The sequence below is a fragment of the Arabidopsis thaliana genome, assembly GCF_000001735.4.
Source record: "Arabidopsis thaliana chromosome 1 sequence".
NCBI lineage: Eukaryota > Viridiplantae > Streptophyta > Magnoliopsida > Brassicales > Brassicaceae > Arabidopsis > Arabidopsis thaliana.
The window spans coordinates 5,820,005-5,844,626 of NC_003070.9; the positions used below are offsets into that span (position 1 = coordinate 5,820,005).

At 36.0% G+C, this 24,622-nt stretch overlaps 9 protein-coding genes and 2 long non-coding RNA genes across 17 annotated transcripts; 6 read left to right on the forward strand and 5 right to left on the reverse strand.

Moving 5' to 3' along the window:
- The first annotated feature begins 75 nt into the window (after positions 1 to 75).
- SRG1 (senescence-related gene 1) lies at positions 76 to 2,009 on the forward strand. The gene is made up of 4 exons (NM_101562.4): positions 76 to 508; positions 763 to 1,010; positions 1,090 to 1,420; positions 1,495 to 2,009. The coding sequence occupies exons 1-4, from the start codon at positions 254 to 256 to the stop codon at positions 1,735 to 1,737; spliced, it is 1,077 nt and encodes a 358-aa protein (NP_173145.1). The 5' UTR covers positions 76 to 253; the 3' UTR covers positions 1,738 to 2,009.
- A 295-nt stretch (positions 2,010 to 2,304) lies between these two features.
- Positions 2,305 to 4,460, forward strand: AT1G17030 (uncharacterized protein). Its single transcript, NM_101563.4, has 4 exons — positions 2,305 to 2,753; positions 2,954 to 3,540; positions 3,676 to 4,191; positions 4,286 to 4,460. Exons 1-4 carry the CDS (start codon positions 2,483 to 2,485, stop codon positions 4,418 to 4,420), a joined length of 1,509 nt encoding a protein of 502 aa, NP_173146.2. The 5' UTR covers positions 2,305 to 2,482; the 3' UTR covers positions 4,421 to 4,460.
- Positions 4,461 to 4,766: 306 nt separating this feature from the next.
- Positions 4,767 to 8,262, forward strand: SHA (SH2 domain protein A). Of its 3 annotated transcripts, NM_001198089.1 has the most exons (12): positions 4,844 to 5,263; positions 5,335 to 5,364; positions 5,479 to 5,670; positions 5,757 to 5,966; positions 6,052 to 6,204; positions 6,293 to 6,457; positions 6,567 to 6,746; positions 6,841 to 7,109; positions 7,179 to 7,341; positions 7,438 to 7,775; positions 7,848 to 7,925; positions 8,034 to 8,229. In NM_001198089.1, the coding sequence occupies exons 1-12, from the start codon at positions 5,105 to 5,107 to the stop codon at positions 8,050 to 8,052; spliced, it is 1,956 nt and encodes a 651-aa protein (NP_001185018.1). In that variant the 5' UTR covers positions 4,844 to 5,104; the 3' UTR covers positions 8,053 to 8,229. The 3 variants fall into 3 exon arrangements, with proteins under 3 accessions (NP_173147.2, NP_001321275.1, NP_001185018.1); NM_101564.4 differs by lacking the exon at positions 5,335 to 5,364 and having other exon boundaries at positions 4,767 to 5,263; positions 8,034 to 8,262; NM_001332274.1 differs by lacking the exon at positions 5,335 to 5,364 and having other exon boundaries at positions 4,767 to 5,263; positions 7,438 to 7,925; positions 8,034 to 8,262.
- Positions 8,263 to 8,812: 550 nt separating this feature from the next.
- AT1G05283 lies at positions 8,813 to 9,031 on the reverse strand. Its single transcript, NR_138869.1, has one exon. It is a non-coding gene; the product is annotated as an other RNA (long non-coding RNA).
- SPS2 (solanesyl diphosphate synthase 2) lies at positions 8,911 to 11,379 on the forward strand. Its single transcript, NM_101565.6, has 6 exons — positions 8,911 to 9,504; positions 9,843 to 9,967; positions 10,047 to 10,174; positions 10,270 to 10,373; positions 10,455 to 10,582; positions 10,663 to 11,379. Exons 1-6 carry the CDS (start codon positions 9,285 to 9,287, stop codon positions 11,209 to 11,211), a joined length of 1,254 nt encoding a protein of 417 aa, NP_173148.2. The 5' UTR covers positions 8,911 to 9,284; the 3' UTR covers positions 11,212 to 11,379.
- Positions 11,380 to 12,089: 710 nt separating this feature from the next.
- On the reverse strand, positions 12,090 to 15,484 carry CYP72C1 (cytochrome p450 72c1). Its single transcript, NM_001332275.1, has 5 exons — positions 14,969 to 15,484; positions 14,291 to 14,508; positions 13,263 to 13,507; positions 12,794 to 13,180; positions 12,090 to 12,703 (listed from the first exon to the last, which is right to left on the reverse strand). Exons 1-4 carry the CDS (start codon positions 15,249 to 15,251, stop codon positions 12,985 to 12,987), a joined length of 942 nt encoding a protein of 313 aa, NP_001319024.1. The 5' UTR covers positions 15,252 to 15,484; the 3' UTR covers positions 12,090 to 12,703; positions 12,794 to 12,984.
- On the forward strand, positions 12,299 to 14,026 carry AT1G17065 (uncharacterized protein; the record flags this gene model as incomplete). The annotated part of the gene is made up of 7 exons (NM_001332276.1): positions 12,299 to 12,603; positions 12,657 to 12,724; positions 12,803 to 12,999; positions 13,033 to 13,066; positions 13,281 to 13,384; positions 13,812 to 13,854; positions 14,016 to 14,026. 7 exons carry the CDS (start codon positions 12,299 to 12,301, stop codon positions 14,024 to 14,026), a joined length of 762 nt encoding a protein of 253 aa, NP_001321156.1.
- Positions 15,485 to 17,494: 2,010 nt separating the features above from the next.
- AT1G05287 lies at positions 17,495 to 17,887 on the reverse strand. Its single transcript, NR_138870.1, has one exon. It is a non-coding gene; the product is annotated as an other RNA (long non-coding RNA).
- Positions 17,586 to 20,328, forward strand: STIPL1 (GC-rich sequence DNA-binding factor-like protein with Tuftelin interacting domain-containing protein). The gene has a single exon (NM_101567.3). It carries the CDS (start codon positions 17,649 to 17,651, stop codon positions 20,196 to 20,198), a length of 2,550 nt encoding a protein of 849 aa, NP_173150.1. The 5' UTR covers positions 17,586 to 17,648; the 3' UTR covers positions 20,199 to 20,328.
- AT1G17080 (Ribosomal protein L18ae family) lies at positions 20,265 to 21,741 on the reverse strand. The gene is made up of 4 exons (NM_101568.4): positions 21,325 to 21,741; positions 20,829 to 20,907; positions 20,619 to 20,736; positions 20,265 to 20,513 (listed from the first exon to the last, which is right to left on the reverse strand). Exons 1-4 carry the CDS (start codon positions 21,530 to 21,532, stop codon positions 20,454 to 20,456), a joined length of 465 nt encoding a protein of 154 aa, NP_564013.1. The 5' UTR covers positions 21,533 to 21,741; the 3' UTR covers positions 20,265 to 20,453.
- A 422-nt stretch (positions 21,742 to 22,163) lies between these two features.
- Positions 22,164 to 24,363, reverse strand: AT1G17090 (uncharacterized protein). Of its 5 annotated transcripts, none has more exons than NM_001160874.2 (3): positions 24,148 to 24,363; positions 23,207 to 23,263; positions 22,164 to 22,854 (listed from the first exon to the last, which is right to left on the reverse strand). In NM_001160874.2, the coding sequence occupies exon 3, from the start codon at positions 22,739 to 22,741 to the stop codon at positions 22,460 to 22,462; it is 282 nt and encodes a 93-aa protein (NP_001154346.1). In that variant the 5' UTR covers positions 22,742 to 22,854; positions 23,207 to 23,263; positions 24,148 to 24,363; the 3' UTR covers positions 22,164 to 22,459. The 5 variants fall into 5 exon arrangements, with proteins under 5 accessions (NP_001154346.1, NP_001319025.1, NP_001322670.1 ...); NM_001332278.1 differs by having other exon boundaries at positions 22,200 to 22,854; positions 23,207 to 23,259; positions 24,148 to 24,279; NM_001332277.1 differs by having other exon boundaries at positions 22,164 to 23,263.
- Between the last annotated feature and the right edge of the window lie 259 nt (positions 24,364 to 24,622).

The following is a 24,622-nucleotide window of genomic DNA, read 5'->3' on the forward strand; positions in this document are numbered from 1 at the left end:
CAAAATCTACAACCATTCAAAGTATCATGTATCAATTTACCTACTTTGGGTCTGGGGTCATACTCATACCATATGTCTTTTATCATCTGTCCTTTATTTATATTTTCTTCCATCAGTCAGTTTAAATCAATCATTTTCTTCAACTATTTAAGTCAATCCAATCAATCATTTAGGAAAAATACGTATACGTTTTTAATACCACCTACAAAAGAACCGTGTCCAAACTTTTGTTTCGTCCAGGAAAGAAGCCGACATGGAAGCAAAAGGGGCAGCACAGTGGAGCTCTATCCTAGTTCCATCCGTTCAAGAGATGGTTAAGGAGAAGACGATCACGACCGTTCCTCCTAGGTACGTCCGGTCTGATCAAGACAAAACTGAAGTCGATGATGATTTTGATGTGAAAATTGAGATCCCAATCATCGATATGAAGCGTTTGTGTTCTTCAACCACCATGGATTCTGAGGTTGAGAAACTCGACTTCGCTTGCAAAGAGTGGGGATTTTTCCAGGTAAATTCTCCAACTACAAATATAACTCTTCTATAAAGCAGCCCATCGCGTCTTTCTTTATTAACATAATATACGTCACATGGAGCTTATATTAGTTTTTACTATTTTTGATTGAGGAAAATAGGCAGATAAAATCGTTTCTTACAAAACAACCTCTGTTTTTTTTACCATGTTAAACACAAATTGGAGCCGAACACTCTATGTTTCAAATGTTATTATTTTGGTTAATGGTTATGACTTATGGTTATCCACAGCTTGTAAACCATGGAATAGACTCAAGTTTCTTGGACAAAGTAAAGTCAGAGATTCAAGATTTCTTCAACCTTCCCATGGAAGAAAAGAAGAAGTTCTGGCAGCGACCAGATGAGATAGAAGGTTTCGGACAAGCTTTTGTGGTTTCAGAAGATCAGAAACTAGATTGGGCAGACTTGTTCTTCCATACCGTGCAACCAGTTGAATTACGCAAGCCTCACTTGTTCCCCAAGCTACCTCTTCCCTTTAGGTTTTGTTCTAATTCAACATTTTATCAACTAGCTCCACAAAGTATTGCTCTGTATAATATTGGTTTTATGTTTCTGTAGAGATACACTGGAGATGTATTCTTCTGAAGTGCAGAGCGTAGCTAAGATCTTAATAGCGAAAATGGCAAGAGCCCTAGAGATCAAACCAGAGGAACTGGAAAAGTTGTTTGATGATGTTGATTCGGTTCAAAGTATGAGGATGAATTACTACCCACCATGCCCACAACCAGATCAGGTTATTGGTCTAACCCCGCATTCTGATTCGGTCGGACTCACTGTACTGATGCAAGTGAATGACGTTGAAGGTCTCCAAATCAAGAAAGATGGGAAATGGGTTCCTGTTAAACCCCTCCCAAATGCTTTCATTGTCAATATTGGAGACGTCTTAGAGGTAAAGTTTAATCAAATACATAGGGTAATAGATCATTGTAATTTCATCATGACGTTTGTTTGGGCTTAATGTAGATCATAACTAATGGGACATACCGAAGCATAGAGCATCGCGGAGTTGTGAATTCAGAGAAAGAGAGGCTCTCTATTGCAACGTTTCACAATGTGGGAATGTATAAAGAAGTTGGTCCTGCAAAAAGCCTAGTTGAAAGACAAAAGGTTGCAAGATTCAAAAGGCTGACCATGAAAGAGTATAACGATGGTTTGTTCTCTCGTACTCTCGACGGAAAAGCTTATCTAGATGCTTTGAGAATCTAAAGAGAGCAATGCCTTGTCGCCCACTACTCTGTTTCTCTGTTTTCTTGATTTATGCAATAAAACAATCTCTATAATCTTATCTTCATTGTCTCTCTATTTGCTTCATTTCGTTAAAGACAAAAATCTCCTGTAGAGAATGCTTCTACGTATTGCTACAATAAGACAATAAGTTTGTTCTTAGCAAAAAAAAGGACAATAAGTTTGTTAAAGTTTCTTGACACGTTCGTTGTTGCTCAAAGATATACCTAATAATATGATCACATGATTCACATACTCTGTTATCTTAGAAGTCTATGGTTTGTCGCAAAATCCAATTTTAATTTTCGACTCCTAAATTTAGTAACTTTTGTGTTGTTAGCGTGCGCTGTGAGAAAAGACTTGCTCACGTACAAGATATTTTAGATAAGTTAAGAAACCTCAAACGTAAGACATACATTGCACTTAACGTATTACCAACCTCTTGCTCAATCTTGTGGATAACAGCAACAGTAACGAATGTCGATTTTATTCTTAAACATGTATTTCCCTAAAAATGGACAAACAACAATAACATAGAATAAAAATTATGGTTAATTAGCTTCCACAATTTTTTAAAAAGAAACAATCTGTTGACAAAAAAAATAATTAATTTATAGATTTGCTTGGGATCAATTAGCTCGCATGTGGATTTTCATATATATACAATACCATATGAAGCCAAATATATTATAAAGAAAGAAATCTTTTTTAGATTTTGAGCTCTGGAATGGAGAAAAGTATCAATGGATCATGCAGACTCATCAAGAGACTCGTGATTATACTTTCTTGTCTTTCATATTCCTTTGTTCGATCAGACTTTACAGAGAGAACAAATATCAATTATGTATCAGCTGTGGGAGATCCCGGGATGAGAAACGATAACTTAAGGGTGGCTATAGAAGCTTGGAACCAATGCAACGAGGTCGGTGAAGAAGCTACAAACATGGGAAGCCCTCGAATGGCAGATTGCTTCGATATCGATAACTCTAGCTTTCCCGGTAAAATCATAATGTTGTTATGTTCTTACTTCTCTGTTTTAGGCCTTAATTCCGCATTTACGCTAACATATAGAAAAACAAACTTCATACTTATTTCAAAACATTTTCTTAAAGTTGTTACCTTCCGGGACAGGCAAACGAAACAGAGACATTAAACCTCAAACTGAAACTGATTTATTGTGTTCATGGGACTTTTTTAGTGAAGATAATCCACAAAGTCGACGAAAGAGACAACAGGCTTGGGGTAGGAAATGGAACCTACGGAGGAATAAGCGCTGGAGACAACGCAGATATCTACGCAGCGCAAAAGGAGGTATACTTAGGAAACAAATGTCAAGTTGTGGACAAGCCAAATCCATGGCAGTTTTGGATGATAATGCTAAAGAACGGTAATACGGATACTTTAGCCGCAATTTGTCCCGAAAACGGGAAAAAGGCGAAACCATTTCCTCCTACGGGGAGGTTTCCATGTTTTGGGAAAGGATGTATGAACATGCCATCGATGCATCATGAGTACACAAGCTTGGTTGATAACGAAGAAGGACATATGAGTGGGAGTTTTTATGGGACTTGGGACTTGGATAACGACCAAAAAGATCCGGTTGGTAATAATTCGTATTATAAGGTGAAATGGGAGAAGAAGATTGGGGGAAATGAGAGTTGGGTTTTTCATCATTTGTTGAAGACTTCTTCTAAGTATCCATGGTTGATGCTTTATCTACGCGCTGATGCTTCTCGAGGTTTCTCTGGTGGTTATCATTACGACACTAGAGGGATGATGAAGATGGTAAGTTTCTAATCCGCATTTTAGCAACCAAAACCGGTTTTACTCTGTTTCTGAAACGCATACGCAGAAAATAACCATTTTCAGCGATTTGGGACTAACATACTCTGTTTTCAATGATCTTTCATGACGCACAAGACGCTAAAATCGCCAGATTTTAAAGTAAAATTCAAGCTAGAGATTATTAAAGGAGGCGGTTCAGGGAGCCAATTTTACCTAATGGACATGGGAAGTTGCTGGAAAAACGACGGAAGAGACTGCGACGGCGACGTCACAACCGACGTTACAAGGTACAGCGAAATGATAATCAACCCGGGGGCAACCGCCGTTTGCACCCGCAACCGCCTAGGCGCTTGTCCGCCAGAGCATACTTTTCCAAACGGGACTAAAGTTCACAGGACGGACAAGGAGAAGTTCCCTTTCGAAGCGTATCACTATTACTGCGTTCCGGGAAACGCGCGTTTTGCGGAATCTCCGTACGAGGTTTGTGATCCGTACAGTAATCCACAACCGCAGGAGATTCTGCAGATCTTGCCTCATCCAGTGTGGGAACAGTTTGGGTATCCGACAAAGAAAGGACAAGGTTGGATTGGAGATCCAAGAACTTGGGAACTTGATGTCGGAAAACTCTCTCAGTCACTCTTCTTTTACCAGGTATTTTTTGTACTCCTCCTTTATATATATATATATCTGCATTTACATTATCACGAAAAGAGTATTAAAATTTCGAACATGTTAAAAAATGCAGGATCCAGGGACGAAACCGGTGGAGAGACATTGGTCGTCGATAGATTTAGGAACTGAAATATATATGAGTAAGAATCAAATTGCTGAATGGACTGTAACTGATTTCGACATTGTTATACCAAATGCCGATATTTAAGTGGAATAATAAGATTCTGTTATAAGCTGCTAAACCAAACCATCTCGAAAGCCTAAAACACAATTGAAATTCTTCTATAAACCGACGGGTTTTGATAATATAAATCCAAAACAAAATCGAGTTTTAGGTAACCGAATAAATTCGTTTTATTTTAATGTTATAAATTTTCTTAATTAATATGAAACCAAATCTAGACTAAATAATATAAACCATAGTTTCATCAAATTAAAATAAAATTATAAACATTTTTCATTTTCTGTAAAATCGAAATCAAAACGAATTTGTTAACCAGCTAACTGCAGATTTTATCCAAAGAAAAAAAAAATGGTAGTCAAGACCAGTCAATAGATCAAATAATTATGATTGGCTAATTTAGTTTAGTTTCGTGGTCGCGAGGCAGTAGATTGTTTGCTGATCGTCCCTATAGAGTATAGACTGAAACCACCGGAAGACGACGGTACGAACCGTTAATTAACAGCCGTCAAAAGACGTGACGAAAAATTCCTCAGCGTTTCTTTTCAGTTTCCTTTAAGCTCTCGATTGTGTTTGTTTAGGTAACGAGAAAAAAGCGAGACAAACGAAAAAGGTTTTACTTTTTTTTTCTTCATCTGTGTGTATTTTCATTTTCTGGGTTTTAAGGGTTTCGCTTGCAAAGTCGAGAGCTTTTTATCTGGGTGTGTTATAATGGCGGGTGATTGTGCGATTGACACCGAGAAATACTCTCTGCTGGAGGATTTTAATGTCGATGTTGAAGTCGAAAACAAAGCATTTGAGACTTTCTCACTTTGTTTTTGGGTTTATCTCTTAGATTCCACCACATACCCTTCTGCAATTATCAGACAGGTGAGTTCTCAGAAATGTCCATCTGTTGCCTTCTGTGTTATAATCGTTTTCATATATCCATGTCTTGTGAGATTAACTTGTTTTGCGAATTGGGGGAAAAGGTTCAAACTTTGTGTCGCTTCTTTGATTTTTTTTTTTTTAGTATAACCATTGTTGATTTATGAGTTTTAAACTGTAACAACCAGCTTCTGATTAAATAGTGGCTTTCTTCTCAGGTTCACTCTGACATGAGTGTTAGTGCACCTTTCCTTGTTCTAGATGAAAACAAGAAGATGATGCTTTTGCCATTGACTCTCCTTCACAGGGAAGCTCCTGATCCTGTTAACACTTCTTCTTGGACTGAAGTTCCTAATGTTTCTACAACGGCTAAGTTTCCTCTTCAAAAATGGGTTCATGTGGGTTGTGAGGTAGTAATTATAAGATCTCTGAGGACTCTTATTAATTTGACCAATATCTCTTTTCTTCGGATTTACTGATTTCTGTTGTCTCCTAGGTTTCTAGAAACTATATGCGCCTTTATATTTGTGGAGAGCTTGTAGGAGAGCAAGTCTTAACTTCCTTGATGACCAATGGTACAAATTCAGATTGCGCACGAAAGATATCGTTATTTAGTGTTGGTGGAGATGGTTATAGTGTTCAGGGTTTCATCCACAGTGCAGAAGTTTTGCCTTCTAATCTCTCTGCAAGTTATCACTACACAAAGGTAGTTTCTTGTCTTTGCCTTCTCTTCTTTTTCAACAAAAGACTCTTGTCCTGTGTTTCTTTATTTCGCTTCATTTCTTTTCCAGGACCCACCTTTATGGTTATCTGTTGATAAGCCATCTACATCTGGAATTGAATTGGATGAAGATGGTGTTTGGAGTGTCGTTAGTGGAACATTTTGTTCCTTGGATGTTGTTTTAACCAATGCTATTGGACAGCCTGTGCACAAGGATGTGAAGGTTCATACTCTTATGCTTTCTAAAAATTTCTGCATTTGTTTAGCTCAGGAAGTATTTCTGATAGCGCGTTATCGATTTGATGTTGCAGGTTGTGGCTTCTCTACTGTATGCTGATAGTGGGACGCATGTTGAGAAGAGGAGTGACTTTGAGGCATTCCTTTTAGTAAGCTATGAAGGCATTGAATTATCTGCTGAAGATAAACCGTGCAACTTATTGAACGGATGTGCTTCTTTCAAGTTCAAATTATCTCAGGTGGTGATTATAAATCTAGGCCATCGGAATGGGATTTCACATTCTTGTTAGAATTTTTTTGTCTATGCTAAAAGGCATTGAAGGATCCTTGTTTTCTTTTGTTTTGTAGCTTTCTTCCAAGAGTGATAAGAGGTTGTTCTGCATCAAATTCGAAATACCAGAAGTGAAGGCCAATTATCCTTTCCTCGAAACTGTCACCAACCAAATCCGTTGCATTTCGAGAAACCGTGATTCTGTTTCCTCTATGAAACGGATCAGATTAGGAGAAGAAAAGGTTTCTGAGAGTAAGGTGGATAATCCAATTTCTCTGAGTTACGTTTTGTTTTGCTTTGTATCCATATCCCACTTACTGTTATTCTGCATTGTTGTTGCTCTCGAGTTAGATTGTGAATGGAAATGGTACGAGTATGGAATGGAGGCCTCAGAACCACGAAGAAGATAACTCTTCAACTGATTCCGAAAACACTGAAATGAGAGACTCGACTGCTTTCAGGAGATATTCAATCCCAGACTGGATTATTTTCAAATACTGCCTTGGAAACTTAACAGAGAGAGCTCTTCTTCTGAAGGAAATCACAAACAATTCATCAGACGAAGAAGTCTCGGAATTTGCAGATCAAGTTTCTCTCTATTCCGGATGCTCCCACCACGGGTAAAGAAATCAAATTAAACTCACACCTGCCTCAAATAAAATAGAACACTAATCTTCCAAATTTTCCAGCTATCAAATCAAAATGGCAAGAAAACTGATAGCAGAAGGAACAAATGCGTGGAATCTGATCTCTCGGAACTATCGACATGTTCATTGGGACAATGTGGTAATTGAGATTGAAGAACATTTCATGAGAATAGCTAAATGCAGCAGTAGATCTCTCACTCACCAGGTCTTGTCTCTTTCTCTTCTCATATTGCTTGAACTTTCACCAAGATCAAAGTCTTGATCTTTTGTATTTGTGATTCTGACATGAAATTGTAATCAGGATTTTGACCTTCTAAGAAGGATATGTGGATGCTATGAATACATAACTCAAGAGAATTTTGAGACAATGTGGTGTTGGTTGTTCCCTGTTGCTTCGGCTGTATCAAGGGGGTTGATTAATGGAATGTGGCGCTCTGCTTCGCCTAAATGGATAGAAGGGTTTGTGACTAAAGAAGAGGCAGAACGTTCGCTTCAGAATCAAGTACCGGGCACTTTCATTCTCAGGTTCCCTACTTCAAGAAGCTGGCCACATCCTGACGCTGGTTCCGTGGTTGTGACTTATGTCGGCCATGATTTAGTTATTCATCATAGATTACTCACAATCAACCACATCTGCGAGTAAGTAAACCTCTTTATCTCCTTTTTTTTTCCCCTCAGTGTCTGTCTTGTGACAATTGTTTTTGTTTTTAGTTCTAGTGAAAGGTATACAGATGCAAAACAGTTGCAAGATATGCTTTTGGCGGAACCTGAGCTATCTCGGCTTGGAAGGTGAGTGAGGAAGTGAAAAAATTTAGTTTTTGTTGAAGCAAAGAGAGATCAAATTGAAGATCTTAAATTGCTTATTTTATTTATTTTGGTTTTTGTTGCATTTTTCAGGATTATAAGAGGCATCTGAATCTAATCAACAGACTCAACTCAACAAAGTAGAGAAGCATCGACTGTTATTGAGGTTTATTGTACAGATAGATTTGCTAAGTCTAAGTATTAACTGATACTAACTTTTGTAAAGCTCAGTGATTTAAATTAGGTGGAAAGGATTTTTATTGTAAGACTTAAGTATATTTGTTTATCTAAAATCAATTACCGACAAGAAAGAAAGGAGTTGCGATTTTTGCTTCTTCTGCTCAGTTTTTATATTTGTGTGGCCCATTTATGTTCCAACTACATATTTGCTTGGTCCCTAATCCCTTATTAGAGGTTAATTATGGTAATGTTTTTTTTACCAAGAAATAAATAAAATAATTATGGTAATGTTTTTCTTTCATATTTTTGTTTTGTTATGTACTAATTAAATTTAAAAGCTCTTAGAAAATTTATTCAACCATTTTTGTTAATCTTCTCATATATGATGACTTATTGTGATTGGTAATACATGGAATGAGAATAATATACAGAAATTGTAAATTAAGTCATAACAGTATTATTTTGATTCACAATGGAGTTGGAGAAATGAATTATCAATATAAAAAATCATGGTTTCACGTAATTTGATGATTTGTTTTTAAAATACTCCCTAGAGCCTAATTATTGTAGGTAAAAAACTTATTAGTATAAAATTTGTGAGATCTGGATTAATGATATTATAATTGTCTTGAAACCAGAAAAATGGATATTCTCTAATCTCAAAATATTTGATACGAGTTAGATGACGGACCAATCGGTAGGAAACACGTGGTGACATTTCAGCTTCTGATTACAACGATGGACTTTTTTTTCCCTCTCTCTCTAATTTGTATATTGAATTAAAAAAGAAAACGGACACACACACACACACACAAATCTGAAATCTCTCTCGTCCGCCAAAGGTCGAGTTTTGAGAGCGAGTTCTTACTTCTGATGTGGTTTTGTCTCGTCCACCCAAAGAAAATCAACACAAAAAAAAAAAGGGATCGATTCACAAACTTATAAATTTCTTGTCTTTTTTATTTTTTATTTTTCTGAAAATTTGCCATACACACACCCAATCTCTCTCTCGTCAGCCAAAAAGAAAAAAACTTAACATTGGACTCTCAGTTTCCGAAGATTCTTCTCTTTGGACTCTCAGTTTCTGAAACTTATTATTAGCCGTCTTTTTTTGGTTTGGGTTTGCCTAAAAGTTGTCGTCACTTGTGGATTTTGGTCTGAGAAATGATGATGTCATGTCGGAATATAGACTTGGGTACGAGTGTTCTTGATCATTCTTGTAGCTCTTCTTCAACAAGTCGTCGATTCTTGTTTGGCAATTCTTCGAAGACCGTTTGTATGATTGGTGGCAGAAGCTGTGTTGGAAATTTGGTATTTCTCCGGCGAGATTTGGCTACTTGCAGAGCTGTTCCGGCTAAATCCAAGGAGAATTCTCTGGTCAACGGTAACCAATTTTTCAGCAGAACTATCTGATTTTGGTTGTGTGATTGATTGAGATTCTTTGATTTTGAGGTTTGGTTGGTTAAGTAATTGAATCATGTTTGATTGGTCTTCACCTTTTTGGTGCATAGTTTTAGTCTTATAACAGTTCAGTTTTGAGCTCATGAGACAGAGAGTCTCATGAATTAAAGTTTCGAGCTTTTTGAATGTTTGCTATGGAAATAGAAATCTTTAGTTTTGGTTGAGGCAAAGAGTCTTATAAGCTGAGATAATTTATGAGAAGTCAAAAGCTTATACATTTAAGACTTTTCTTCAGGGTTTTGAATATTGATGATTGTGTAGGTATTGGTCAAGATCAAACAGTGATGCTCAATCTGAGGCAAGAGTCACGAAAGCCAATATCTTTGGAAACTCTGTTTGAGGTCGTAGCTGATGATTTGCAGAGGTTGAACGACAATCTTTTATCGGTTAGTACCTCGCCACCATTTCTTTTCTGGTCTCTTGATAGAGGGTTATGTTTCTTATGTAAATTCTCTTCTTTTATAGATTGTTGGTGCAGAAAATCCGGTTTTGATATCTGCTGCTGAGCAAATCTTCAGCGCTGGTGGCAAGAGGATGAGACCGGGTTTGGTATTCCTTGTATCACGAGCCACTGCGGAATTAGCAGGCTTAAAGTAATCTATATATAACTGTCATTACATCTTTGACCGCGAAACTGCTCATAATCTTTAGAAATAAAAATGATGGTTTATAGCTGATCTTGGTGCAGGGAACTTACAGTAGAACATCGGCGTTTAGGTGAGATCATTGAGATGATTCACACCGCAAGTTTGATACACGATGATGTGTTAGACGAAAGTGATATGCGAAGAGGTAAGACAAAAGTTCCATTCTTTTGATCGGAGTATGCATTTTCTCTGCAAAGTGTTTAAGCTTTCTCTCTGTGTTTGTTAGGAAGGGAAACGGTTCACGAGCTATTCGGAACAAGAGTAGCTGTATTAGCTGGGGATTTCATGTTTGCTCAAGCATCATGGTACTTAGCAAATCTCGAAAACCTTGAAGTCATTAAGCTCATAAGTCAGGTAATATTCCTTTCTGAGATTAGATGAAGCTACTCAATACAAAGAACATTTGGTCTGAATCTTGATTTATCTTTTTGCAGGTGATCAAAGATTTTGCAAGCGGTGAGATAAAGCAAGCATCGAGTTTATTCGATTGTGATGTCAAGCTTGATGACTACATGCTAAAGAGTTACTACAAGACAGCTTCATTAGTAGCTGCAAGCACCAAAGGAGCAGCAATTTTCAGTAAAGTCGAAAGCAAGGTCGCAGAGCAAATGTATCAGTTCGGGAAGAATCTCGGTTTATCTTTTCAAGTAGTTGATGACATTCTGGACTTCACTCAGTCCACAGAGCAGTTAGGTAAGCCTGCAGCTAATGACCTAGCCAAAGGTAACATAACGGCGCCAGTGATCTTCGCGCTAGAGAATGAGCCAAGGCTAAGAGAGATCATTGAGTCTGAGTTTTGTGAGCCTGGATCGCTTGAAGAAGCGATTGAAATAGTTAGAAATCGCGGTGGGATCAAGAAAGCTCAAGAATTAGCAAAGGAGAAAGCTGAACTTGCGTTAAAGAATTTGAATTGTCTTCCTAGGAGTGGTTTCAGATCGGCTCTTGAGGATATGGTAATGTTTAATCTTGAAAGGATTGATTAGTTTCAAAGGGTATTTGGCAGAGGAAACTGTAACAACACTCTTTACTTGTTCAAAACTTCAAACACAGATTTTTTTTTTTACTGTATGTCATAATGGAGTAATAAACAAAAATTCATGCTTATTATTGCAAAATAAAAGTAACTCAATTTTTTAGATACTTGTGAATGGTACTAGACCCAAATATAAATTGATCTGTGTTAAAATTCTATACATCTTGGTATTGAAAAGTGAAAACAACAAATTTCACATAAACAGTAAAAAAATTAAATCGAAGTTTTGTAAATGGTCATATTGATTTATTTATTTTTGGGACAAAAAATGGTAATATTTATAAGCTTGCTATTTAGTTGGATTTAAGTTTGGTTTTGATTGAGATTCTTTAACTAACTCAAAATGAAACATAAAATTTTCTGGAACCGAATAAATTAATAAATTTGTGGTTTCAATTCGAGAATGTTTGTCTGGACCGAATTACCTAAACAAAACAAACAAATTAGAAATATAAATGCAAAAACAGCTGATCTTGATGCGTCTCTTCAACCATCTGTTCTTTTCTATCTTCTTTGATTCTTTTTTTGTTATAATTATTGTTTATCTTCTTTGATTCATTGCCTCATGTATTAGACTAAATTAGTAAATGAGCTAAAAGCATGTTTTCTTAATCATTTTGTCGAGATTCAACATATATAAGATTACTATTTCACGTGGCATTTTCTTTTAACATGGCACAAGATTTTTTTGTAGTGAAGTTGAAATTAGGCAAACAAATAAGAAAAGCCTCTCTTATGTGTGTGATGACTAAAGTGGAATTAAAATATACAAATGAAACTCATTATGTTAAACACATAAACTAAATCAGGTGGTGGTGAAAAATATGCTATGAAAATAAAAAAATCTTATGAAATTTCTAGATTTTAATTTGTTTCATATATACAAAAACACCCAAATAAGATTTCTTGACCGGATTCAAACTGCATTTACCACTACACACCTTCAAGGTTCTGTTTTGTTGATGAACAAAAAAAAAGGAAGCACCTTTACATTTTTTTCCTCATTCTTCTACCTCCTACAGTTTTCGGATGATCAAATGAGCTCCATGTTGTGGAAATGTAGTTGCAGCTGGGAAAGGAGCATGAGTATACGATGGAGAGAGTTCAACACTGAACCTTTGAAGTACCATTGCCAAGAAGAGTTTAGCTTGCAACATCGAAAAGTTCTGACCGATACAAGTCCGAGGGCCCGAGCTAAATGGCAAGAAGGAGAGTCTTCCTTTGGTTGCACCCGCCACGCCATTGGCGAATCTCTCGGGCTTAAACTCTTTCACATCGTCTCCCCAAAGATCAGAATCATGGTGCACCAAGAGCATTGGTATTGTTACTACAACTCCTTCAGGTAAAGAGAATCTCTCTAGCTTCACTTCTTGTTTAGTTATCCGACATGTGAAGTAAGCTGGTGAATAGAGTCGTAGAACTTCATGGAGGATCATTGTTACCTAATGATAATAACCAAAGAAGTTGTTAAAAAAAACAACCCTTTTTTTAGTTATAATGTGGTTTAGTCACTTTTGAAAATGTATACTTACGACTTTCAGGTGGCTTAGCCCTTCGAAATCGGGTTCGTTGTTACCGAAGGCCTGAGAAATCTCGTCTCTTGCTTTGTTTTGCCAATCTTGATGTTGGCTTAGAGCAACAAGTGTCCAAACAAACAATGAAGAAGTCACATTTTGACCAGCTAGATAGAAAGCCTTGCAGTCATCTATCAGATCATCAAGACTCAGCCCTGAATCTGGTCCTTGTTCTTTGATGGTTTTTGTATTCGAAGCCAACATCGAGAACAACAGTCGCTGTTTTTGTCGGTACCTCTTCCTCTTTTTATCTCCTCCTCTTTTGTCTCAATCATCGCTTTAAACATAGCCCTCATGTCCCTTTCGGTTTCTCTCAACCTCCTGTTGAACTTTGTTGGCAAAAACCTGCACATAGAAAAACTGAATCAGCAAAACTAGCTTCCGACTTTTTTAATTAAACGCAGTTGATTTTAGACAATTTCTTTACTTTGAGCCAGGAATGTAGACGGCTCGAATAGCAAGGAGACCAAGATCAATCTGTTCTTGTTGGATTTCGAAGATCTTGATACCATCTTTGTAGGAATCACCAAAAGAAGCACGAGCAAGCATGTTTCTGGTTAAGTCATGACAGTGAGTCCATGAATCAAGTTCCATTGTTCCTTTTGCTGAGGCTAATCTCTCCCATTCTTCTAACATTTCTTTGCAACTCGAGTTAAATGCTGGTAGTATGCTCTGTTCATTTATACCATTTCAAAATCACTACCAAATTTCACACCAAAAAAAATCACAGAAATGGGTCTTTAAAGAAGCTTACATTTTGTATATTATTTATTGCTACTTATTTGCTCATAATGTTTTTGTTAAAGATGATGAGTGCTCTGCATATGTGAGGTTTCTACACTGATAATGAAATGATAAATTCTTTTTGTCGAAATAAATTTGGTATTTTAGAAATTCTTGAGTTGAAATATGATGATTTCATTTTCACCTTCTTGTAATGTGCCTTTTTGGCTTTTTCTGTTTTTTTTGCTTTTAGACTTTTAAGTTGGGTGACTTGGTGGCGTGGCGTGGATTCTTTAGTTCTTTGCTGACTTTTTTTTTTCTCCGTTTCTTCTTTTTCTATAAATACCTTTTTTAGGTATTTCTTTATGTTCTTTCCGGGATATTTAATATTTTTTTGTTTAAGAGATTTTTTTTTTCTTTTCTGTTATATCTTGATTTTTTTATTTTTTTTAAATAGTTAATACATGATTTTTTTTTTAATATAATTATTGTTTAAATCTCTGAGCTAAGAAACAAGAGGAAAGACGTTACTTTATCTGACTTTTTTCGAAAAAAAGTAAAGAGAGAATGAAACTGACCAAAATCTAAAGAATGAGACGAAAATGACGTCCACAAAGTTCACATTATGTCAGAGTTAAAAATCAATTATAAAAAAAACAAAATATAATTATTAGAGTCAAAATGAGCATTCTATATATTCTCTTCTTCTTTTTTGGTAAAAGAAAAACATACCTTCAAATTATCAATACGAAAAGCAGGATTAAGAATGCTTCGATGCTTGGACCATTTAGGACCTTCGTGATTGAGAAGACCACTTAGGAAAACATGATTATGTGACCCGATCTTTGGTTTTGGAAAGAGTTCGTGTTTTGACATAATCTCTCGGAGTGTCTCTGGATCCATTACTATCACGTTCGGGTACGGTCCGTACCATGTGAAACACTTCTTCCCTATTCAAACATATATTCATTAATTATTACCATTTGTTACTTTTAAATTACCAAATTCACAAATGAAACAAAACAAAGCACATACAACAATCATATGTATATTGAACTAGATTTAGACAAAACCAGGGAAACAAAGGGTATCAGATTTAGATCTTAATTATGAAAATGTGTATCATTCTATAATCTGTATACACATTAAACTCCTTTTATTTCTTAACTCTGAATTTCTCTGTTCATATATTATACTTTTTGAAAATGATAAAAAAAAAAAAAAGTCATGATGGAAGAAGATGACCTACTCCTAGTCAAAATTATAAATAATCGTTATGAATCTAACCCAAGATATGTCAAGTATATATAATTGGTTCTTATATAGATTCACATTTCTTTCAAGTAATTAAATAACCCCATAATTAAAACAATTGATATACAATTTAAGTTGAGGTTGATGGGATCATACCATGTTTTAGAACAGTGTGGTGGAGAAAAGGCATCATGCGAGGGAGAAAATCGGCGTCGAGAGGAAGAGGAAGAGAGTGAGCAACTTGATCCATCTGATTACTCTCTCTCATATCTCCCATTAAAATTCTATAAGAATTCCCAGAGAATCCTTGTTTCTTCAGATATTTCTCCAGTCTCTTTGGCCTTAACCAAACCCAATTCACAGCTCTCCATACCCAATTCAGTATCAAGATCAAGAATCCGATCAAGAACACTTTTCTTACCGTAATGATCTCTAACATCTTGATCTAGCTATGAAGAAGAGAGTAGCTAGAAAGAAAAAGAAAAGAAGAAGAAAAAAAGGAGACAAAACTATAATGATGATGCTTATAATTTCATCAGTTGACTATATATGTTGGAGGCAGCTGGATATCTATATATATGCGTGAATAGAGAAAATACTGTAGAAAAGAAATGTGATAAAAAACTTGTTTATAGAGAGACTATAGAGAGAGAGAGAGAGGGGATATATATGTAATAAATCGCTGTATGTGCAACTGGCAATGAATTTATAACAACAAGTTCTTTGGTGTTTATTTCCAAAAATTTAATTTTGTCTTCCTTCCCTTACGCTACATGCATGTGGCTTTATTGCATGAGAGTATTTAGTATTTTATCTTTTTATATATACATATATCTACTAGTACGTATATGCTGATCATGATGCTTCCATAATTACTTTCTTACGCATTTTTTTGTTTGCGTCTTCGTATCGTAGTTATCTTTAAACAGGTAGAGAAAGGAGAGTTCGTCTCAACTTATATAATTAAACAAGTTTCCATTGAATAATTGACGTATAACTCGAAATCAACCTTAACATTTATGTAACTAAGACAATGATCACGATTAAATTAAATTTAAATTGGGGACAATAAATATGGAACCAGGTGGCGTTGTTCTTTGGAGACGATGAATAGCAATGTCAACTCTCTTGCGAAACGCATGTGATATATGATATAATAATAATTCATAAGATAATGTTCGTCCAACCATATCAATTAATTTTGAAGTTTAATAATTCATATAAATGCAATTACGCGTAGACTAGGGTCATTAGGCATTTACTAAATTTTCCACCTAGGACAAAATAGACCTAACGGCTACGGGCGTTGTTGGTTTATTATTATACTAATTTGTAACGTAAGCTTATTTCATTAGCTAGTACGTACTAATTGTTTTGTTCAACAAGTAATTAATAGACTATAGGCTTCGAGGATTTTTTTTTTGTCGCGAAGCTATAACATATCCCGTAAGTTATTTATCAGACGTATTCATTTAAGTCCTTATTTTTTGCTGATATTACTACCTGAAACTTATTTTATGTACATAAAGATACGAAAAGTATATAATTAAATTGATAGAAGTAAAAAAGTCTAGACATGGTTAAGGAAATAATTTGCATTGTATAACCAATGTGTGCAATTAAATGACGACATATATAAAAGTTTGTATACACTTTTAGCTGCTAATTTAAAAAATGTAACAAGAATGGTACATTTAGCTATTAGTGAACCATTCCAAGGAAAATAGTTTCAAATAATGAGATATGACGTCAAAACCTACGTAACATTTTTGAAAAACCAACTAGAAAAGTCCGAGTCATACAACCGACTTTTCTTTGTTATAACATCTAAAAAGGTGGGACGTTTCTTTATGTGTTGTTGTACTCTTCAAATCCCATATTTATGCGATTTGTACAAGAAATAAGGGGATTTTGTTGTATTTATTCCAGAAAGAATATATTAATGCTTCTATTCTATGTTGCAAAATGAAAAGTTGGTTAGTTAGAGAAAACAAAGTGTTCCTAAAATCTCATGACTTTATATTACTGTTTAAACCAAAAAATTATTGACTTTTATGATTTTATCAGAAAGAGAAAGATTAATTATATATAACATAAAACAGAAACAATTTTTTCTAATAATCTAGTCATGCAAAAATATATAATTATGAAATTGGAATAAGAGAGATAGGAGGAGGAGAAATTAAGACAAAAAATAAGAAAAACTTAAAACATCAAAAACAACACCCTAAAAATCTTAGTAGAATTAATGGAAAAATTTGTTACTTTCGAAAGTATGTGGATTGAAGACTCAAAACTCCATGATATAATGGAATCTACGTTTTCTTAACGTAATTTTTGGGTTCACAATTTTTTGTTTTTGGTTATAATGAGCAATTTGGTTAACCTTATAAGTTATACTTCTAACCTACTATATCTGTTTTGGTGGGTTCTATTTTGTTTTCTTTTCCAAAACTGTGTTTTTGTTTATTTTATCCCTTTTAATTAGTTTAGTTATCGTAGTATCTATTGAGTTATGGTTAGATAACGAAACTCATAGTTTTTACCTGAAAAAAAAATCACCTTTTGCGTTTTATTGTAACAGATGCGATAAAACGACATAAGGTTGGCCAAGAGTCCAAAATGAAGAAGATGAGGTGACTGATTGTTATAGCCAAGTTTACAAATAAATGGGCTATAATTCAAAAATAAATGGGCCTTTATTATTTATAAAGCCCAAGTCGGTTAATCCTTTCCCTCCGATTATACACGGCGACGTCGGCGATTTGCAGTCGTAAATCCAAAAACCTCCGATAGTTTGGAAAATTCGCAGAGTTTCAGATCTAGTTTCTTCGCCATGGATGAGTATCAAGATATGGAGAGATTCAGTATGGATAATGACTACGAAGGAGGTCGATGGGAAGGTGACGAGTTCGTATACCAGAAGAGGAAGGAGAAACGGAAACAAACCAAAAACGACGCTACTTATGGAATCTTCGCTGAGAGCGATTCGGATTCCGATGATTCTGGCGGCGGCGGCAGTCGTAGGAAGAGGCGTAAGGATCGTGATTCGGGAAGGAAAGCAGACTTAACCAAGCCTGTCAATTTTGTATCTACAGGTACGGTTATGCCGAATCAAGAGATTGATAAGGATTCTAGAGAACATAATGATGAGAAAGATAGGGATAAAATCGAAGATAATGATATGATTGATGAGGATGTTGAAGTTAGAGGTGGATTGGGTATTGGTAGCTCAGGTTTAGGGTTAGGGTTTAATGCGAATGGTTTTGATGATGAGGACAATCTTTTACCGGGTGCATTGGGGAAGAAGATAGCTGATCGGGCAAAGATGAGAGGGAAGGCAAAGGTGGAGAAGAGAGGTCAAGAGGGTGGTGGTGCAAAGGGAGGAAAGAAGAATACTTTAGGCAGTGATATAGGTCAGTTTGAGAAGTCTACTAAAGGAATTGGTATGAAGCTGCTTGAAAAGATGGGGTACAAGGGAGGTGGGCTTGGGAAGAACCAGCAAGGTATTGTAGCTCCTATTGAAGCGCAGTTGAGGCCGAAGAATATGGGTATGGGGTATAATGATTTCAAGGAGGCAAAGTTACCCGATTTAAAGAAGGTTGAAGAGAAGAAGATTATTGGAGTCAGTGTCAGTGAGAATGAACAGAGCCATGGTGATAGAGGAGGGAAAAATCTTTGGAAAAAGAAGAAGGTGAGGAAGGCAGTTTATGTCACTGCAGAGGAGTTGTTGGAAAAGAAGCAGGAAGCGGGGTTTGGTGGTGGGCAGACCATTATTGATATGCGAGGACCACAAGTTCGGGTTGTGACAAATTTGGAAAATTTAGATGCAGAGGAGAAAGCAAAAGAAGCAGATGTTCCAATGCCGGAGTTGCAACACAACTTGCGCTTGATTGTTGATCTAGTTGAGCATGAAATTCAAAAGATTGATAGGGACTTGAGGAACGAGAGAGAATCAGCCTTGAGCTTACAGCAGGAGAAGGAGATGCTTATAAATGAGGAAGAGAAACAAAAAAGACACTTGGAAAACATGGAATATATCGCAGATGAAATAAGTCGAATCGAGCTTGAGAATACATCTGGGAATTTGACGCTGGACTCACTTGCTATTCGTTTCGAGGACCTGCAAACAAGCTATCCTGATGATTATAAGCTTTGTAGCTTGTCCACCATTGCTTGCTCACTGGCCTTGCCTCTCTTTATCAGAATGTTTCAGGGTTGGGACCCTCTTAGTGATGCAGTGCATGGTCTCAAGGCTATATCTTCTTGGAGAAAGCTTTTGGAAGTCGAGGAAGATCATAATATCTGGGTAGTCTCAACGCCTTATAGCCAACTAGTCTCGGAGGTAGTGTTACCTGCTGTTCGAATAGCAGGCATTAATACCTGGGAACCCAGAGACCCTGAGCCGATGCTTAGATTTTTAGAGACATGGGAAACTTTGCTGCCTTCATCTGTATTGCAAACGATTTTGGACACAGTAGTGCTACCAAAGTTGTCAACTGCTGTTGAATATTGGGATCCACGAAGGGAACTTGTTGCCATCCATGTTTGGGTGCATCCTTGGTTGCCTATACTTGGTCAGAAGTTGGAGTTTCTTTATCAGATCATTCAGATGAAATTGAGTAATGTTCTTGATGCTTGGCATCCCAGTGATTCATCTGCCTACACTATTCTTTCACCATGGAAGACCGTTTTTGATACTACAAGCTGGGAACAGCTTATGCGACGTTACATAGTTCCGAAACTTCAGCTGGCTTTGCAAGAGTTTCAGGTAAACCCGGCAAACCAGAATTTAGAACGGTTTGATTGGGTTATGAAGTGGGCATCTGCAGTACCCATACATCTAATGGCTGATATGATGGAGAGGTTCTTCTTCCCCAAATGGCTGGATGTGTTGTACCATTGGTTGCGTGCTAAACCAAGGTTCGAAGAGATCCAGGGATGGTATTATGGTTGGAAAGAGTTATTCCCGCAAGAGCTTACAGCAAATGAGAGGATCCGAATTCAGTTAAAGCGTGGTTTAGATATGTTGATGGAAGCTGTTGAAGGAGTTGAAGTGTCTCAGCCAAGAGCAAAGGCAAATGAGCGTACACAGTCCGTGCCGGCTCAGGCTCAAGCTCAGGCCAAGGCTCAGATGGATAGCACTGAAGTGTTGAGTTTGAAAGAAGTCTTGGAAGTATTTGCGCAAGAGCAGGAGTTGCTGTTCAAACCTAAACCGAATAGAATGCACAATGGTCTTCAGATATATGGGTTTGGGAATGTGAGTGTCATTATAGACTCAGTGAACCAGAAGCTGTTGGCTCAGAAAGATGGCGGTTGGTTTCTTGTAACCCCTGATGACTTATTGAGGATGCACAACAATACAACTGTTTCTGCAAAAAGATAGTTTCATTTCATTTTGTAAGTTTCCTGATGTAAAAACCATCTTCAATCTCATCACATTTTGTCTCTCTGTCTTAAATTTCATATCTTTGACTTCTTCTTATTTAGATAACAAAACTCAAATAATTCTTGTGAAGTTTACACTTTTTTTTTTCTTGTTTCTTCATAGAGTAAGTAAAAAAGGAAGTAGATAATACAACACACGATAAAGAAACCTATACAAACATTTTTAGAGTAACCCCACAAGATGATTGATCCATCACCAGTCGTCTGCTCCTTTAGATACACCCAGAATCACAGCGATTGTTGCTAGAATAGCCTGCAACGTTTAGACATGAATCAATTTAATTTAATTTGTCGGGAGTCCAATGGGATATAAGGAAAAACGAGAGAAGATAAGGACAGAGAGTAGAAGAAATATTACAGCGATAGTGCAGGCAATGTATCCTGGTTTCTCCCTGTAATCGATTCTCCTTCCAAACATCATGATGAACAATCCGACATACCAAGGGATTGCTCCAAGGAAAAATCCAACAATGAACCTTCCACAAGACCAAATATTTTCTCAGGCATGTGAAGAGAGAGGGAGATTCAGAAAATACTAAGCTCGTGTTTGAAGTAGAAATGAACTTACAGGAACCATCCAAGACCAATTCCACAGCAAGGAAGGCGACGTTGTCTGACAGGTCTTCCTTCAGCAACACCACCATGGACTGAAAAATACAACAATCAAGAAAGAGTAAACATAAGAACGGTTGAACACACATCTATTTATGCTCTTGACTTGGATTTGAACAAGAAGAAGAAGAGAAAATGAGACACTACATAAGCCTTACAAATTTTCCATAGCACAAACCAATACAACCTAACTAATTAACTGAGCTGTTCCTAGAAGTAATCAAAGCTCTCCAAACTTTATAATTCTCATCAAAGCTTGTTATAACATTTTGATTAAAACAAAGAACAACCCCAAAACTTGTTTCTATAGCTAAACAAACACGATCCCGTAATCAAATTAGAATCTTATGAAGACAATGAATGATCACTATTAATTTTACAACAGTTCAACCTAAATTCCCAAATCTGCTAAAATATGAAATCAGAATATCCAATACAGGAAGTGAAGCTACCTGGAACAGTTTGATATCCATGAGCGTAATAAGGAGCTCCAGAATCGTAAACGCCAGGTGGCGCAGAAGGTTGAGGAAACCCAGTGACCGGAGCAGAATTCTGCGGCGGAGGGTAATTGGAAACACCTTGAAAGGTACCGTATTGATGATGCTGGTTACCTTCTTCCGAAGCAAATCCTTTGCTTTTATCTTCTTCTCCGTGACCCATCTCTTTCTCCGTGATCTGATCGCTCTTTCTGATTCAATCGAGATTGAAGCGTTGAATCAATTTGAAGAAGAAGTCTCTTTTTTTTTTTTTTTTGGTTAAAACACTTTTAATTATTTGCTGTCAGACCCCAGATAACGCGTATTTCCGAAAATTGGCCCGGAGTTATTATTATATGCTTTTACAAACCGACTGCAATGTTTGACATTAATACGATTGCTATTCATACTAATAAGAAAGTTTTGAAAATATAATTTATGAAGAAACATGTGGTTAGGGTATAATAAATATTAAATGCATCCGTCGAAGCTTCGAGTTCTTGGAAATGATTATGAAATTAACTAATGTTCTTTATCATCCATGAATATGATTTATCATCTTCAATCATTTTTATACAATTAGGCAATGGAAACTATAATACAGAACAGAGAATTTTATCAGTAGTCTGTCACTATAAGCATTTCGTTGTCCTTGTTTTTAATTTTAAATATCTATTTCAAGTTTTTTAATTGTCACTTTTGTCAACTAACAACATCGTTGTTAAACTTTTTATTACTTTCTTTGAGTGGAATTTTTTTCTCTTCTTCTTTCACGCTAAGTAGAGGCAGCCTTTAATTCTCAGCCTCCAAAGAAACGTAAACCTTGAAAATTAAACTTAATCAAGAAATATATGCACCACAAATTAAACAATATAACTTTGAACTTTCCACAAATTTGTGCACCACCACCATTCAATTTACATATGCTTTTTGCAGACTGTATAATTTCTTTCATATGATACACATGAAACAAAAACAAAAATCTGGATTCCGCATAAGATGGATACTCTCGATCTATGGATTTAACCATTTACAAGTAGGAATGATCATAAGACAAAATTGCAAAAGCAAGAGGAGAATTGTGTAATGGAAATAGAAGCCAACCTTTGTTTCAACAAGCACAAATATCCTCATGAGAGCAATCTTGGCCACCATCATCATCATCAGTGGAGTCAGATAATTCTTGGTTACTAGAGACTGTAATGATCATTACCTTCTCATCTGGTTTAGCTTCCTCTGGTTCAATAAGATTCTTCCTGAGATCACTGAAATCCTGGTTTTCATCTTTCATGGAGCTCTGAAGAATGGAGAAGCAAGTGAAACAAGAAAACACTAAATTGATTGCAAACAAGGAGATGCAGAAGATCACGACGATACAATTGTAAGCATCCATTCTTCTTGGAAACTGAGCATGATGGTTGTTGGTTTACAACAAAAACCAGAATCGTTCAAATGGAGAAATCAAAAGTATTATTCACTTGAAAAGTGATTTGATTCTCTGGTCCCCTACACAGATATATAAGAAGAAAGCTCAAATCTGAATGTTTGGTGAGCTTACAACAACAATCTCTTATAAGAAGCAAACAAAAAGGATAAAGAAAACAATATTATTTTTTTGGGTCTGCGGTGGAGAAGATTTTTCAACAGATAAAGGTGGCAAGCATGACAAAAGCATTTGTCTCTTTCTTTCTTTTCCCACCAAATTCATATAAATAAAGATATTATGTTTTGCTAAAAAAGTACATATTACTAAATTCTAAACAACTTCAAATAATAAGCAACATAATATGAAAGGGAGAGATCATCTTCTCTTATATATGAATTGCGTTAATTAGTATTGCAGAGTATTTGATTTTACCTGCACATTTTCAATCAGAGAGTCGCAATAGCATCTGAAGAGACCATCACCACCTGTCTATATCAGTGAAAGGTTCAGGGTTTGCGATTTAAATCTGAAGTATGACAAAAAACCATTTGTTTATAAAGATTATCTGATGTTAGCATTCAATATGTAGCTTGAGTGTGGATAATAATCTATTAAGGATTTGAAGGTTTCTTGGTTTGAAGTAAACATCAAAGAGGCCTTACTACGTACAAAACTTCATTTAAAAAGACATAGTTTGTGGCAATCCGAATTAGTAAACTAGACTTGTTCTTCGACTTATCTAATTCATAAATAATTTATCACAATAAGCTCACAACTTATCATTGACTACTTGCATTATGCAATCTAGAAATACTAAGGATTATAAAGAACAATTTGTTGAAGACAGCTATCAAATTTAAAAGCCATGAACAACAAAATATAGAATACAAAAACACTAATATATTTTTCCCAATTCGTACAACAAGAAACCTATAATATTGTTTTAAAGACATCTTTGCATCAACACACAATTGACATTTGATCAACCAAGTCAACTCTTTTTTAAAAACATGGCAAGATGATGATACAAGAACATGTCAAATAAGTTCTACAAAATACCAAAAAAAAAACAATGCAGAAAAAGAGAATTCAGATGAGTAAGGCAGAGAGATCATGTTGAAACAGAGAACCACCTGCAGCTAATAGCTGGGCAGTAGTTAGTCTCATATTCAGCCACTACTGTTTCATCATAATCCCAAATTGAGCTAAACAATAAAAATTTCAAAAGCTTGAAAAAATCATCTCTTTTAAACTCATGCATAAAAAGTTAGATATTGAAACAGAAATCCTTCGAGAAAAGTAAAACACGAAAAGATCCCAAAGATAAATTAAAAAATGACAAAGTTGCTTTAACTCATAAAGAACAGATATACCCGAATGTCAAAACTCGTCGAAGAAGCCAAAATTTCCTTTCAGCCATTTCGTCGAACACTTGATGGGCATTTTTCAACAGAGAGGATGATATGATGATGACCTGGGGCAGTTTCGAGAATTCCTTTTGACTTGGGTAATTAGTTTTGTTGTTAACAAAGGTACATAATCAGTTTCCGACCCGGACCATTTCGGGTCGGGTGGAGTGTGTATTTCTTTATTTACAACTGTTCAAAATAGTTTTGTTGTCAGACATATTCCTAACTATTTATTACAAAATGATCCCTACAGTTTCATTTATTATGATTTGATCCATGTAGGGTGATTTTATATAACATAATCACCATTTAGTTTGGTTCATTACAAATATTATTTTTTCTTCTGGTTCTTAAATGTGTGTACCCGTGGCAATTTCAAACTCAGAACTCATGACAAACGGTTCATAGGCACACACATATACAAGAACAAAAAAATGAC

Excerpts from the sequence above, each read along its gene's own strand:
- SRG1 (NM_101562.4), top strand. The coding sequence starts at position 254 with ATGGAAGCAAAAGGGGCAGCACAGTGGAGCTCTATCCTAGTTCCATCC. Across the intron at positions 509-762 it reads AAGAGTGGGGATTTTTCCAG|CTTGTAAACCATGGAATAGA; the intron begins GTAAATTCTCCA and ends GGTTATCCACAG. Across the intron at positions 1,011-1,089 it reads AAGCTACCTCTTCCCTTTAG|AGATACACTGGAGATGTATT; the intron begins GTTTTGTTCTAA and ends ATGTTTCTGTAG.
- AT1G17030 (NM_101563.4), top strand. The coding sequence starts at position 2,483 with ATGGAGAAAAGTATCAATGGATCATGCAGACTCATCAAGAGACTCGTG. Across the intron at positions 2,754-2,953 it reads CGATAACTCTAGCTTTCCCG|TGAAGATAATCCACAAAGTC; the intron begins GTAAAATCATAA and ends GGACTTTTTTAG. Across the intron at positions 4,192-4,285 it reads AGTCACTCTTCTTTTACCAG|GATCCAGGGACGAAACCGGT; the intron begins GTATTTTTTGTA and ends TAAAAAATGCAG.
- SHA (NM_001198089.1), top strand. The coding sequence starts at position 5,105 with ATGGCGGGTGATTGTGCGATTGACACCGAGAAATACTCTCTGCTGGAG. Across the intron at positions 5,967-6,051 it reads CAAGTTATCACTACACAAAG|GACCCACCTTTATGGTTATC; the intron begins GTAGTTTCTTGT and ends TTTCTTTTCCAG. Across the intron at positions 7,342-7,437 it reads GTAGATCTCTCACTCACCAG|GATTTTGACCTTCTAAGAAG; the intron begins GTCTTGTCTCTT and ends AATTGTAATCAG.
- SPS2 (NM_101565.6), top strand. The coding sequence starts at position 9,285 with ATGATGATGTCATGTCGGAATATAGACTTGGGTACGAGTGTTCTTGAT. Across the intron at positions 9,505-9,842 it reads GGAGAATTCTCTGGTCAACG|GTATTGGTCAAGATCAAACA; the intron begins GTAACCAATTTT and ends ATGATTGTGTAG. Across the intron at positions 10,175-10,269 it reads GCGGAATTAGCAGGCTTAAA|GGAACTTACAGTAGAACATC; the intron begins GTAATCTATATA and ends ATCTTGGTGCAG.
- CYP72C1 (NM_001332275.1), bottom strand. The coding sequence starts at position 15,251 with ATGTTAGAGATCATTACGGTAAGAAAAGTGTTCTTGATCGGATTCTTG. Across the intron at positions 13,508-14,290 it reads TTCGTATTGATAATTTGAAG|AGCATACTACCAGCATTTAA; the intron begins GTATGTTTTTCT and ends ATAAATGAACAG. Across the intron at positions 13,181-13,262 it reads GTCTACATTCCTGGCTCAAA|GTTTTTGCCAACAAAGTTCA; the intron begins GTAAAGAAATTG and ends TTCTATGTGCAG.
- STIPL1 (NM_101567.3), top strand. The coding sequence starts at position 17,649 with ATGGATGAGTATCAAGATATGGAGAGATTCAGTATGGATAATGACTAC.
- AT1G17080 (NM_101568.4), bottom strand. The coding sequence starts at position 21,532 with ATGGGTCACGGAGAAGAAGATAAAAGCAAAGGATTTGCTTCGGAAGAA. Across the intron at positions 20,908-21,324 it reads TGGATATCAAACTGTTCCAG|TCCATGGTGGTGTTGCTGAA; the intron begins GTAGCTTCACTT and ends TGTATTTTTCAG. Across the intron at positions 20,737-20,828 it reads ATTGGTCTTGGATGGTTCCT|GTTCATTGTTGGATTTTTCC; the intron begins GTAAGTTCATTT and ends GTCTTGTGGAAG.
- AT1G17090 (NM_001160874.2), bottom strand. The coding sequence starts at position 22,741 with ATGGATGCTTACAATTGTATCGTCGTGATCTTCTGCATCTCCTTGTTT.